Source organism: Glycine max, chromosome 16, assembly GCF_000004515.6.
Source record: "Glycine max cultivar Williams 82 chromosome 16, Glycine_max_v4.0, whole genome shotgun sequence".
NCBI lineage: Eukaryota > Viridiplantae > Streptophyta > Magnoliopsida > Fabales > Fabaceae > Glycine > Glycine max.
The window spans coordinates 15220967-15236202 of NC_038252.2; the positions used below are offsets into that span (position 1 = coordinate 15220967).

Sequence of the window (15236 nt, forward strand, 5' to 3'; positions counted from 1 at the left end):
CCTCTTGCTCATGGTTCTAGTGACTGATCCCTTCCTAGGGAGGATTGCATCATTGCTAATTGCACAAATAAAACTAAATTTACTTTTTCTTTAAAGAAAATAATAAAGGCAAGTTATCTATCACCCTTGCGGCAATATACTATAAGTAACTTGGCCATCTGAGCTTTAAAGCCAAAGACGATATTAGCATTGATCTAATGACTTAAAGTAGAAAAAGCTTTAAACCTCAAACAAATTTAGGAAATGAAGGCCAGAACCAAGTAAAAATTTTAATTTTTGTAGATGGACCCCTACTATGTTCCACAATCCACATCAAACATCATGCAATTAAGAATATTTCTCTGATAAATAAGCCACTAAAATCATAAATTATCTGCACCAAAAAAAGGAAGATATCAAAAGATAAATTGAATAGGCCAAAAGTGCATACATGAGTTCCAACTGTTAGGTCCACAACCTCCTCCGCCATCATAAAATCTGATGCATCTCTACTGGGGTATTCTTCTGCCTTGGTGGAAACTACTTTTAGTAGTTCAATAAACAACTTAGAACGAGGGTGATCTACAAGAAAGGAGTATAAATTTGCTTTAGAATCACTTTTTTTCCACATCAAAGAGTAAATGAAAAGCAATGAAGTTAACCATTCTAAACTTATATTTGCCATGTTAAGCTGAAGAAGTCATAGAAGTAATATTGAGGATCATTTTTGGACTACTTAAAACAATAAAAACATCAGTCTAGCTGAGAATAGCAGAAAACAATAATTAAAGGGCAAAACCTTTTGCACTGTTATTTACAACATCGGTTAGCTGTAAAGGCTGCTGCCGCTCTTCCTTCTTGCACTTCAACTTAATTTGATGCCGTCTTTTATCAGCGAAAAAAGTCTTTTGTATCATAGAAAAATCTGTTCCCATCTCCCTAACAGCCTATGCCAAAATATTAATAAAGGAATTAGGTAATTTACTGTAATGTACAGCTCTTTGCTCATACTTGGTCTTGAGCAAATCTTTGTCCTCTCTGAGACTAATTATTTGTCTTGACAAATTCTGTCCCCTAAGTTTATATAAGAATATTTATATCTAAGTTTTAACGATATACAAAAATGTCTATGAATATGCAAAAATCGTGTTCAAAGGCCTCAATGATAACATCTTCTGAAACATGATTCTTCTCATTATCTTAATCTGAAAATTAAGTTTAATAGCCACTTCTCATTATCATATAAAAATATTGGAAAAAAAGAGGAAGAGGAATAGAAAATAGAAACCACATTTATTAGTTACAACAGTCAGTTTTAACAAATGAGAAGTTAAAGAAAAAAAGATTAAATAAAAAAATGAAAAAGTAAAATAAAACCAGTTATAATATGCTATCAAAGGAGTAGAACAGTTAAAAAAAAATTGAAACCAAAATGGTATATTGCCTTTATTATTGTTAGATTACATATTACTAGATTCTAAGAGTTTAAACTACAGTAGCATGAGAAGTCTCAAGATTGCAGCATGGACATTTTGAAATAGTATAAGCATTATCTCATTCAATTTCTTATATATATATATATATATATATATATATATATATATATATATATATATATATATATCAGTGTTGGGTACCACCAAAATTCCCTAACGGGTATTATTTTTTCAGCATTATATATTCCATTTTGGATAATGAGAATTGGGGGTGGGGGATCCAATCAGATGTGAATAATGTATTCTTCAAAACTGACCTAGGAATAATGAACAAAATAGCTGAAAAAGTTATAAACTTGATATTTAGGTCAACAAGCAAACAATTTTAGTCAAATGCAATGCTAGATGTGAAATTAAGAATCACCAGAAAAGACATATACAGATCAATACCTCCTTGAAGCCAGAAAACTCTGGCCACGCCGAGTTAGTTGCAATAGTTGAAAGGAAGACATTGTGGAACATCAACCTCTGCCTTACCAAAAAATAAATTTGTTGTAGCTGCTCCATACAAAAATAATAGATCAATAGCCAGAATTGCAGGAATTATAAACCTCTGGGCAAAGTAGCACACTTAAGGCACACCATGCTCTTCAAATTAATGAGGATCCCACAAACATATCAAAGTAGTAAACCTATGATACATGCCACTAAAGGAACAAACAGTAGAAATAACTGATTTTCCTATCAAAGTGGTAAACCTACAATACATGGGTCTTATTAAATGGTTGCCTAACCAGGAATGGAACCAAATACTAGTACTTAATGGTTACTCATAGGTACATACCAAATATTAACTTATTTCTCAAGTACAAGTCAGTCCTTGTAAAGTACTACAAATTATCTTGTGCATAAGTTAATTTGAGCTTATGAAGAAGCTCATCCCATTTTTACTTATTTTCCTTTCCTAGAAGTCCTTCTAGATACACTTACCCAAACAGGCCCTAAGGGGGGAATTGCCATACCCTGTACTGTACCCCCTATGCATCCATAGAACTAAGTAGCAAAACAAATAAACGATTTTACATAACTTAATGTAGCTTGGGGACCTTAACCCCAATGCATAAATCATGTAGAAACAAAGGGGCATTAAATTAAAGCATTAACACAATCATGAAGTAGTAGAAAGGAGACAGGTGGCTAACATTGAAAGGTGGATATCATTAAACATGCTCCAGCAGCGTCAAAAGCACAGTAAGAGAGCAAACTCCTCTCTCTATAGAAAAGTTGAGTGCTTTGAAAAGTAGAGCTCAGCGATGATTAGAATCTGCAAGGAAGTTGTTACAGTGATTCCTTTAAACACCTCAATTAGAGCAAACAAAGCAAAGCAGATTTATCAAATTGACACGTGCTGAAAAAGTGTGAAGCAGTGAAGCAAAAATATGACAGATTGGAAATAACAATAATCATACCTATGAATTAATAACTTGAAGTGAATCACATGCTTTGGGAGATTTGGAGATTTGAAGAGAAAAAATGGCGAGGGACTTCTAGGAAAGGAACCGTGGGGATTCAGAGATTGGAAACTCACAGTTGATGCTGAAATGTTATTCATAAAAAAAGGAGTAAGAAAACCAAAAGCCCCAACTGGCGATGTATAAACCCTAAGAGGCAGAACCGCAGATGACCCAACCCTCTTATACTGCTCAAAGAACTCATACCCCAACATGATGGGATTCTCCGTGGCCACCACCCAAACCCACGACACGGTCAGCTTCCGGCATCGGCGTCCACTGAGTCACAATTCTCAGCGGCGAGAACCCACAGGTTAACGCATAGATTCTTCCTGAACGAGAGGTCAAGGGCAAAGATCTTGGCAGCGGGGCCGAGGTGGCGAAGCTGGTAATTATAGAAAAGACGGAGCTCGACGAGTGTCTTCTCCATCTTGTGGATAGTGCGGGTGCATAGAGGAGGTTGAAGGGGGTAGGCAGCTAGCTACAAAATTAGTAGTGAAAATTTTTAAAAGGTTATTCAAAGATGGTGAATACAAAAAGACCGTCTTTGTATAACCGCACTAACTAGGACGGTGTTTGTCAACCTGTTGTTGTATTTCTTAAGCTCGTTATTGAAGGCGGTTATTAAATAACCATCATTGTATGATTTCACGAAAATTACCACAATGCCATCGTGTATCCTTCAATGACATTTTCTTATTAACTGGCATAGCTAGTGCGTCGTAAAAAAGCTTTTTTTGTAGTAGTGGTTGTACCAAGTATATCAAGGCTTTTCTCAACTTCGACCATTTTGATAGTAATTTAGCACCATTTTAGACTACAAATATGACAGGTCCGGAATGGTTAAACCAAAGATTGCCTTGTGAAACTCCTGGGTAACAATTTGAATTAGTCAAAATCTAGAGTAATTATTTTTGTTGGGACCACTTCAAAACATATTAGTTTTTATCCTTACCAGCCTCAAATTTTCGCAAGAAAATTTGGTCTATGTCAACTTCCTCCAGTGCCGATATATCAATAGAGGATTATACCTAATTAGATCTCAGGAGAAGAATCATTAGTTCCTAAAGTCATTAGAAACAACACACCCAAACTAAAGTTACAATTCCAACCATCCTCTTTTGAGAACTATTTCCTAAGAGCATAATATTTTTTCTCATGGTGGACTAAATATTATTCTGAGAGACCTATTTCCGTCTTGACTTGCTTGGAGAAACTAATTAAATCTTGGGGTTTTGTGCAAGACACCAAAAAAAGGAATAAATGTAAACATGAATTATTTGTCGAAATTACTGGCTTCGAAAATTTGTATCATATTTGTTATCACCCAAGTCGCACTATAGCTACTTTTTGAGAAGTAGTATTTACCCTCAGAGAAAAAAATAGAGAAAATCAGAGCCAATGGTAGAGTCATAATTTCGAAAGGAAGCACTAATTTTTCTCAATATTGCCCAAAAAACTTTCCTCTCTTCCCAAATGCCTACTTTGGTCTAAGTAAGAGTCTTCAAAATTCTCCTTGAGTTTGAGAACTATTACCATTATCAGCCATGTACAAACTTAAAAATGCTCCTTCTCTAAAAGAGACCTTTGCTTAAATTTACCTTGGAGATTACCTTCACCATCCAAATGGAATTTTACCACAAGAATGTGTAGAAATCGAAACTAAACAAATAAATTGTAAATTTTTTGTTTTTTCATATTAAAGAACTTGAAACAATCCTCACTAAATGTTTTATTGTTTTCAATTTCAACTTTCAGCGCTCTCTATCAAAATTCCCCATCAAGGAGATAGTGAATATTTGGATGATGATGATCAAGGGACCCTGAAAAAATCTTCTTGAAAGAGAAATACTCTTTCCAGGAGTACGGGACATTAGGTATATCGAATTCTCCAATCCACTTGATTTTATTCTCAATGATTTTTAGTAACACAATTAAATTTCTTATAGGGGTCAAGGAAAACCTCTAAGACCAAGACTAATGACAAAGTGAAGCTTCCACCAAAGCCACCGAAATTTGAACAACTACCAAATGTTCAATTCATTTGATTTTGATTTAATTTGTTTCCTTGATTCACATAACGTATCAATTTTCTTATTATTTTAGTCTACCACCTCTCAACCCTCCAAAACTAAAATTTCAAAGGGATAAGATGAATCCAATAAAGACATGCCTGTTAGTTCTTCATTTAAATTGAACTATTCTGCCAAGACCAAGAAAAAGGTAATGGATTTTTTATATCTTTTGTATTTTGTTTGTTGAATAATGGATCTTTAAACCATGAAAGTTCTTTTCGAAAATCCAAGAACATTATTTTCCAGGAATCTTTAAGGAAAACTTCACAAGATTTCAATCTAGAAAATTTCTTGAGATCCATATTTCAAATGGAGTATTGAAGGATAAATCTTGGCTTTCTACATTGTAGGATGATGATATAGTGGATCTTTCCTCCTCCCAAACTCCTTCTCAAATCGGTGATAATGAGGTAAATTTCCAAAATATCTGTAACTTTCTTTTTGCAACCAAATACTATTAAGAACTATAGAACTAACTCATTACTTTTCGATAGGATAAAGAAAATCAAGATACCATAACTGTTAGCTCTAGTGCAAAAAACGTAAATAAGGAAAAAATTGCTAAGCATTCCAATCTCTAATTATTTTTTATACTTCAATTTTCAATATCAAAATTAAATTTAACAAATACGTTCTTATGTCACATGTGTAAAAGATTTGGACATACTCGTTTCGACAATGGATGCCAGCAACACCAGAGCAAAAGAGGGTCAAGACGAAAAAGATGATACTCAAAGCCATAATGAATCCTCTCCATCAAAGCAAATGTCACACCTGGAACCCATGGTCGAGGAAAACATTGTTGAGGTGGACTCTGATCTTGACCATTTTTTGAATTAGGAAACCGAACAACACACTTCAGCTGCAGAAAAGGAACTTCCATTTCCAGACCCGACTGACGTCTTTGTCCTTGTTCCAATGGTAAAAATAATGAACCAATAATTGATCAAAGTATGTGACAGTAGAGAAAACCCTAAATCAATTTTGTTTACTTCGAAAATTAATCTTAACTCTGTCTTGATTTTATTGTAGTTATCATTGAAGAACCTCCTATTGTGGATGCAAGAGATATTCAAAGAGAAACAAATCCACTAGATGTTGATCTATTCACTTTCATCAACATTTGGTCCTATGATTCCATGCCCTTGAAAGCTTTTGAATCTAGTCATAACAGACCATTCACTCATTTTGACGAAGTTGTGGCTAAGTTTCAAAGGCTAGCGTTTGATCAACCTCTTGAAGACTCTCTTTCTAATCCAGATTACAAGCCTCAACTTCAGTAGTCAATAAACGAGGTCTTAATTTTAACGACTTAATGATTGATGAGATTCAAAAGGAAATATAATTTTTCCTCAATATCTTCAATAATGCCTTCGAAGTTCATCAATTACATAATCAGCACACTACTGATATTGATGAGATAGAGTCTTCTATAGAGCAAGATCGAAATAAGTTAATTCAAGTTTGAGAAGGTTTCCAGAAGGCCAAAGAGAATCTTATGCTAATACCAGGGCCAATCGAGAAAATCGAGAAATTTGAGGCAAAACTAGTCAAGAAAGAAAAAAGATCTTTTGTTGATATTGGCCTATTTAAGAACTTCATTCCACTCGCCTTAAGCTTGAAGGACTTCAATCTACCAAAGAAACTAATGAGAAGAATAAAGATTTTTGTACTCATCTACTAAAGACATAAGGGCCCTCTCGAGAAGCACAGGCAACTCAAAGTACAAACAACTAGAGTATGCTCGAAAGGAGTCTATGAATGTCTTAGCTACATGGCTCGAAGCCTTTAATGAACTGAAGTGGTGTTGTTTTATTCGATCTACTAAACCTTCATCTGTTTTAGATTCTTAAACTATGATCTTTTTTTATGTTTTACAATCCATCTAATCTCTTGAACCAATTGCACTCTAAATTTCCACATTATGGGAATGTTTATTTCAGTTATCATTGGTCTGTATGCTTTTAAGTATTTTCCATTTATCGAACCAATATAACTATTCATATTTACTTCTTGAATCGCATAAGGATTTTCCGAAAAAACCTTTTCGATAACATATGGCCCATCCCAATTTAGTGTCCATTTACCAAGAACTTCAGATTTTTTATCCGTTGGTAATATAACTTTCCAAACCAAGTCTCCAATCCGAAAAGATTTTTTCCTAACTTTTTTTTATTGTAGTGTTTAACAACTTTTTCTTTTTGATGAATAATGTTTTCAAGAGCAATTAAATGTTCTTCATCCAAGGTATTTTACTCGTCATACATCATATCCCAATAGTCTTGGACAAGAATTTCATTTTATCTTTGGATTCAAATCTAATTCAAATTTATTTCGATAGGCAAAATTGCTTCGTGGCCATAAACCAACTTAAAAGGAGTGACACTAGTGGCCCCTTTTGGGGAATTTCGATAAGCCCACAACACTTGATCCAAAGTTTCATGCAAACTCCTAGGTTTTTGGCAAACATGTTTCTTAATTAAGCTTATCAAAATCTTATTTGTGGCTTCAACTTGGCCATTTGCTTGTGCATAATAAGGAGTCAAAGTTAATAACTTCATATTTCAAGAGTTGGGGTATTGAACCACTTTTCAGCCAGTAAAAATGGTGCCTTGATTTGTTGTAAGTGTTTTAGGATACCAAATTGAAAAATAATATTTTTTTATATGAAATTTATTACTTCTTTTTTATCAGCATTTCTCAAAGGAATTGCTTCTACCCACTTGGTAAAATAATCCACTGCAACTAAAATATACCTAGGTCCTTTCAAGGAAGGTGGATGAATTTGACCTATCAAATCTAAAGCCCATCCTCAAAAAGGTCAAGGTTTTGTTACTAAATGTAACTCACATGCTGAAACTTGTTGTATGGGACCATGTTTCTGATGATTTTGCATAATTAATACAATCCTTCAAAATAGTTGGCCAATAATAGCCTTGTCAAAATAACATCCACTTCATCTTTTCACCAACTTGGTGAGAACCACAAATGATTCAATCCTTCCAAGGAAGGGACCCATCACCAGAGCCATGGCTAGGAGAATCCAAGAAGATTGGGCCAGAGATGCAGGAAAATGCCCTAGGATTCTCATGAGCCTTAGGGTAGATTTTGGACCCATGGGCTAAGTATGAGCCCACTTATCTTTGTACATACTAGATTTAGGGTTTCATTATTTTTAGGCCTTGTATTTAGGGCTCCATAGTGTAGGGAGGGTACCCTAGTAATGTAGGATTTTTCAGCCTTTGTATTTTAGGGAGGACACCTAGACTAGTTTTTGTATTAGGGGTAGTTTTGTAATTTCACATGCATTAGGTGCATTATTTGATGTGTGTATTGGGAGAAGCCCAATTCAATTAAATTTTGGACCATCCTAAGGGGGAGGTGAGCATTTGCTTGCTACACCCTATTGTTACATCGTATAGTCACACTTTGTGCATGTCCTTCATGTTTTACATGCCCCATGACACCGAGACACACTTAGTGGAGAATCTTGGACTTGATCTTGGATTAGTGGGCTGAACCATAGGTAAAATTCACTAATCATAATTAGTAAAATTTTGGCTCTAAATTTGGTTCCACAAATTCAAATTCAAATTCAAGTGAAATTTTGAATAGAATTCAAATTTCCCTCCAATTTTGTGTGACACTTAGGCTATAAATAGAGGTTTTGTGTGTGCATTTTTTCAACTTTGATCATTTGAGAATTACACTTCAAAGTTCAGACCTCATTTGAGGCATAAAATTTTGTGCTCCTTCTCTCCTTCTCCCTCTAGTCATCTTCTCCTACCTTCAAGCTCTTATCCATGACTTCCTATGGTGGTGAGCTTGTTCTTGACTCATCTTCTCCTTGAAGTGGCGTCTTAAATCACCTTTCCTCCTTCTCCATTCCGCTGCCATTGATTTTCAAGAAGTAAAGGACTCCATTGATGAAGAAGATCCAAGGCCTACAAGCTCCACATGGAGCTACATCAACAAGTCCCTTCATGAGTTTCAACCAAAGCTATATAAGCTTTTGATTCTCCCAAACATTTTATAGGACTCCATCTATACCCTTTTTATACAACTCATTTCCAATAATAACATAATTTACAACTTTGTACTTTATCTATCGATCTACCAATAAGTTAGGATTTCAAAAGATCATCGACTAAAGGCTTTCTTCAGTCTTGAGTTGTCAACACGTCTATATTAAAAAAATCTACTTCTTCCTGTAATTTTTCTTTGACAGTTATCAAAGTTTCAAAATTTTGTTTACTCTATTTATAACCAGATGCAATTTGAGCCAAGTCATTAGCTTCTTTATTTTACTCTCAAAACATATGTTTAAATTCGACTTCATCAAATCTAGTTAACAACTGGGATGCATATGAAAAATATTTCAGCAAATTACTTTTGATGCACTTTAATTTATGGGTTAATTGATTGATGACTAACTCAAAATGCCCTCTAATCAAAACGTGTTTTGCGCCTAGATTCAATAATATTTGTAAACCCACTATTAAATCCTTATATTTTGCTTCATTATTGGAACATAAAGGTTGGATTTTAAAAAGGATCTGCACAGGTGTATTATTTGGAGAAATTAAAACAACACCAATTCCAACACTATTCACATGTTTTGTTGTGGGTCCACCTAACCTCAAACTTGATAATCCATAGACGAGGGTAAATTCGGCTCAACACCATCTAACCCTAAAAAGTTTTGTTTAAAGGGTGAGTTCATTGCTCCCTTAGAAGCCACAAACAAAGAAATATCACACACCTACCTACACAACAACTATGTGTGATTTACTAACAAACAACTCTCACAATAACCTAATTGTATATCTTTCACACATTTTATTTATCATGGGACCAACCCGCCATTAAGCTTTTCCCTCTTTAATGGTCTTACAAACTCTCATAGATGACAATTGGAGTTCACATTCCGCCTGGTACAAGTGATGCTCTTCTCTCAACCATGGATATGGCTCAATTCTAGTCAAGAATATTAAGTGAGGTCCATGAATCCCCCATGCTAATTGGATCCATTGTCTTTAATAGGGTTATCATTACTCTTCATTTTCCCTCAAGTTTCTTTGAATCGTTTATTCTATCCCCCAACATATCCATTGTGGGTTATCTATCCTTTCTCATCGTTCCCTCACACTTTCTCGAAGTGTAGAGATCCATTGTCCTTGGATAATCAATTACATGGTACATGTAGATGAGCGTTGGAAGACTATGCCATTACTGAGTCTAGAACCATCCTCTTCATCAACCACTTCCATCTCTCCAACCCTGCCTCACATTTGTCACCGACTTACATCCGATTCTCGTTTCGTTTGCCTTTCCTTTCCTTTGTCCTTGTTCTATATGCCACCCTTCTTGAGTCACAGACTTCACAAGTCATTGCCACACATAAAATGAAAGGAAGGAGCATCCACTCTTTGATTCCCTTAGGGTACCATTATTATGGTCCTTTGTTAGTCGATGAATACAACTAACTTTTGTGTATAAAACCTGTGTAAATTGTATCAAACTCCTCCAATTTATGGTTATTTTGTAGTGTTATAAGTTCTTTTAGTTAAAGATAGGTAATAAATACTTATTAATTTTATTTTGTGTGTTTAATAATCATTTTCTCTCAATTTCAAGTTAATTAGGTAAGCTTTGAAGTGTTGTTTTTCACCTTCTCGCTAAGCCAATTTGCTGGCTTAGCGAGCATCTGCTAAGTGCAACACTCATTGGCTAAGCGCGAGGAAGAATCTGGAAGAAGTTAAGTTGTACATGTTCACTGAGCGCACCGCTTCATCTCACTAAGCGTACCGCTTCAGTCCATCCGTTGAGCAAAAAAGGCACGCGCTAAGCCAAAATTCACTAATGTGCGCTGAGCGGATCAAAGTTGCGCTAAGCGCACGAGCATGAACAAAGCCACCTATTTAAGCCTGAAATCAGATTTAGAGAGGGGAGTTTGGGCTGAGAGCTGAAGCTTAGCATGTCTAGTGATTCTAGAGAGAGAAAGGTCCAAGTTCCAGAGAGTTTTGAGAGATTTTGCTGTGTGAAGATCTGCAGAGACCAGAGCTTGAAGAGGAAGCTGTTCTGAGAGCTTGAGATGAGTTTGTGAATGGTTGTGAGATCCTAGAGGTGAAGGAGACATCCTCACCACTTGTATTTTTGCAATCTTTCATCTTGTTCTCCTCTTTGTTGTAAAGGAGGCTTCCTGGTTATGGAAAGCTAAAATCCTCTGTTGGATCTTCCCTGTAGGTACTTGATGTAAATATCTTTCTAGGGTCATTCAACAGTGGAAACTGGTCTGATTCTGATGACCTTGATAGGACATGGCTAAGTTGTTGTAATATCACGAGGAATCGGGGTGCGATAATTTAGTTGTAGTATGTTTGTCTTAATGCGGTCCTGGTTAAGTTTAGTCCAACAAGAGGAATCTGAGGATGATGCTTGATCAGGATTAGGCTAAACTATCATGAGGAATCAGGGTTTAGCATCTTAGGAGACACCATAGGAACACATGAGCATTGTTAGATAGAAAATATCATTTTAGCATCAGGCACTTATTAGGAAGACCATCGCATTTTCTACTTGTTTTTACACATCATTTCTCTCGCGTGATTATCCTTTTTGCGTAGATAGTTTACATACCTGTTCATATTCACACTTAGATTTTCACACCAGACACCTATTCACTGAAATAGCTTACTAAGTAACATAAGTTTCCTGAGAGTTCAATACTCGGTTCTTACCGTTTTATACTACTTGTGCAATCCGGTGCACTTGCCGGAAGCGAACATCCTTCAAGTGGATAAGTCCACTTTACACACAAGCAAAGGAACCAACATCAATACCATAAACACAATCAATTCATGAACATCAACTTTCTACAATTCTGAGGGTCATACACCCCTGAACCCAAACCAAAGTGTGGATTATAACACAATATCTTATCACAACATATCATCACAATTAATCAATGTAACAACATAGTCTTTCTAAGATGCCAAGGATTGGACACCCTCAAACCCAAACCAAAGCACGGATAGAATCATTATATAATATATCAATGTATCATCACAAGTAATCTATATATAAACATTAATCATGAGAGTAAATTCCTATCCATATCATGTTCATAAAATCACAACATTCTACATTCAAGTCACCATACCTGGTGTGACATGCCACCAAAGTTATCACTTCCACTACCATAAGCTCACAAGCAATCATCATATATATTCAATGACTCTAAGGAATCTCTTATTCTTTTTGTTATGCTTCCATATAAACCACAATTCTTCTTTTTATTGATAACATCCATGATTGAAGTATTAAAATATTTTGCATGCACTTTTAGTCTAGAAAATCATAATTTCATAATAGAAGCATAATTTAGAAGTAATTTTTCCCATTGACACAAAAGTTCAATTTTCAAAAACTCTATATGTTTGCCTAAGTTTTCAATCATGCTAAATCCATTTTTGGAGTCCAAAAGTCTCAATCCCATCCCCAATTTCACTTTTCCCAAAAAATGCAAAAATCATCCTAAAAGGGTTCAAAACTTGATTTTAACACAATTTACACAGATCCAAATTCAACAAACTTTATAAGCTTTTCTAGGTTTTGGGGGTCAAGGAACTCAATTTTGGCATCCAAAAAAAAATAACAATCACAATAGTCCCAGTTGCATGAACAGAGGCAAAACGAAATATAACACAACATGCTACAACATAAAAATTAAAGCTCTACCTATAACAACCATAAATAGACCCTAAGGATTTGGAAAACTCCCCCTTACCTTGGTTCCAAAGCTCTAGATGCTTAAAATGGATCACCCACTTGTAGCCCTTGAATAGCTCTACCACATATAAAAAATGCAAAGGAAAAGAAGAAGATTAGAAGCAGAAAGAGGAAGAGGGAAAACGGAAAAATCCAAGAGAAATGGGAGAGAGCTACCTCTCACAAAACTAAACACCAAGGGGATAAGTGCCTTAGGTATTTTAATTAATTTGACCCTAATAAATAAACTATATTTTCACAAATAATTTTATGAGTTCAAAGTCTTTGGAATCACTCAAATTTAGTTTAAAATGAATTTTCTATGATTAATACACTAATTATGCTTAATAAATTAATTATTAATTCATAATAAAATGTTTCCGTGAACTAAAAATATGACAATTCTTAATTATAATCAAACAATTTTTAGTCTAAAAATTGTACAATTATGAAAATGTCATCAATGCTTTTTAGGCCTAAAACACATCTTCTAGTTGTTGTACCAAAAAATCTGTATTTAGAATAATAAGGGAAAAAATGTTAAGTGATGAGAAAATAAAAGAGAAAATTCCTCTGTTGCATTTTTTAATGTGATTTAGTATGGGATGAGACCAAATCAAAATTACAAGTACATGTACCATAACACAACTATGAATCATGCAAGTTGGTATATAATTTTCTTTAAGTTCAAGTTACAACTTAATAAAATTATAGTTGAAACTCCCTGACCAAATGAAAATTCTTAAAATCCATGTAGGATGGGACCAAAAATACGATAGATAAGGCATAAAAAATAATCAAACAAGTACATGCAGAAACCAATCTTATAAACTAGAAAAGAAGAAGTAAGTTGTAACATCCTCAATTTTAGGACTTAAGGTTAAATACAAAATTAACCTCTCAATTAGTAATTAAGGATTTTTAATTATCTTGATTAAGCTGTTTTTTTTACATAAACAAATCAAGGCATTAGTTAGAGTACATATATTGACAAAGTGCTTAGATGCTTTATTATGCATAGCGTATACTTGTCAAAGGAATAATGCCCTACTACGTCAGATGAAAGGGAATGCATGAGTAGGATTCCATATGCTTCGACAATAAGATCTATTATGTACATCTATTAAGTCTGATTGCGTCCAAGTCACATTGGACTGTACCAAACAATTAAATCCCTAAGGTTTTGATGTTAACAAAGTATAAATTTTATGTATTAACCTTTCATGCTTAAGCTACAAGTTCATCTATCTCTATGAAATACAAGCAGAAAAGCATAAACAGAAAGACTTTGGATGATAGCCAAAGTATTAGTGATGCAATCATACCCTCCAAGGGCATTGGATAGAAGACTCCAAAAAGATTGGGCCAGAGATGCAAGTGAAGGCCCTAGGGTTCTCATGAGCCTTAGGGTAGATTTTGGACCCATGGGCTAAGTATGAGCCCACTTATCTTTGTACATATTAGATTACAGTTTGATTATTTTTGGGCCTTGTATTTAGGGCTCCATGTGTAGGGAGGGTACCCTTGTAATGTAGGATTTTTCAGCCCTTGTATTTTAGGGCACCTAGACTAGTTTTTGTATTAGGGGTAGTTTTGTAATTTCACATGCATTAGGTGCACTATTTGATGTGTGTATTGGGAGAAAAAATTAATTGAATTGGGAGAAGCCCAATTCAATTAAATTTTGGACAATCCTAAGGGGGAGGTGAGCATTTGCTTGCTACACCCCATTACCGCATCATATAATCACACTTTGTGCATGTCCTTCATGCTTTACATACCTCATGACACCTAAGCACACTTAGTGGAAAATCTTGGACTTGATCTTGGATTAGTGGGTTGAACCATAGCTGAAATTCACTAATCATAATTAGTGAAATTTTGGCTCCACAAATTCAAATTCAAATTCAAATTACCCTCCAATTTTGTGTGACACTTAGGCTATAAATAGAGGCCTTGTGTGTGCATTTTTTCAACTTTGATCATTTAAGAAATTACACTTCAAATTTCAGACCTCATTTGAGGTATAAATTTCGTGCCCCTTCTTTCCCTCTCACCCCACTCATCTTTTCCTACCTTCAAGCTCTTATCGATGACATCCTATGGTGGTGAGTTTGTTCTTGACTCATCTTCTCCTTGAAGTGGCGTCTCCAATTACCTTTCCTCCTTCTCCATTCTGCTGCCATTGATCTTCAAGAAGCAAAGGACTCCATTGATGAAGAAGATCCAAGGCCTACAAGCTCTACATGTAGTTACATCAATTAGTAATTGGATGATACTACTTCAGCATCCAATCATAAGAAGACAAGTGCTTTATCACTTGGCTCACAGTACAAAAGAAAAGGAACAATTACTCAAGTACTAAAAAAATCATCTGAAAGTAAAGTCCATAGGTTCAGTAAGAAACTTGTGTGAAGACATGTTACAATGCCCTTCTTTCGATTTATATGCTGAAATTTTGCTCT

At 34.9% G+C, this 15236-nt stretch overlaps 1 protein-coding gene across 1 annotated transcript; it reads right to left on the bottom strand.

Annotated features, from left to right (window-relative positions):
• Nucleotides 1-302: 302 nt before the first annotated feature.
• LOC100814948 (uncharacterized) lies at nt 303-3355 on the bottom strand. Its single transcript, XM_041010434.1, has 6 exons — nt 3134-3355; nt 2885-3011; nt 2618-2739; nt 1866-1973; nt 779-926; nt 303-561 (listed from the first exon to the last, which is right to left on the bottom strand). Exons 4-6 carry the CDS (start codon nt 1935-1937, stop codon nt 320-322), a joined length of 462 nt encoding a protein of 153 aa, XP_040866368.1. The 5' UTR covers nt 1938-1973; nt 2618-2739; nt 2885-3011; nt 3134-3355; the 3' UTR covers nt 303-319.
• Nucleotides 3356-15236: the final 11881 nt, after the last annotated feature.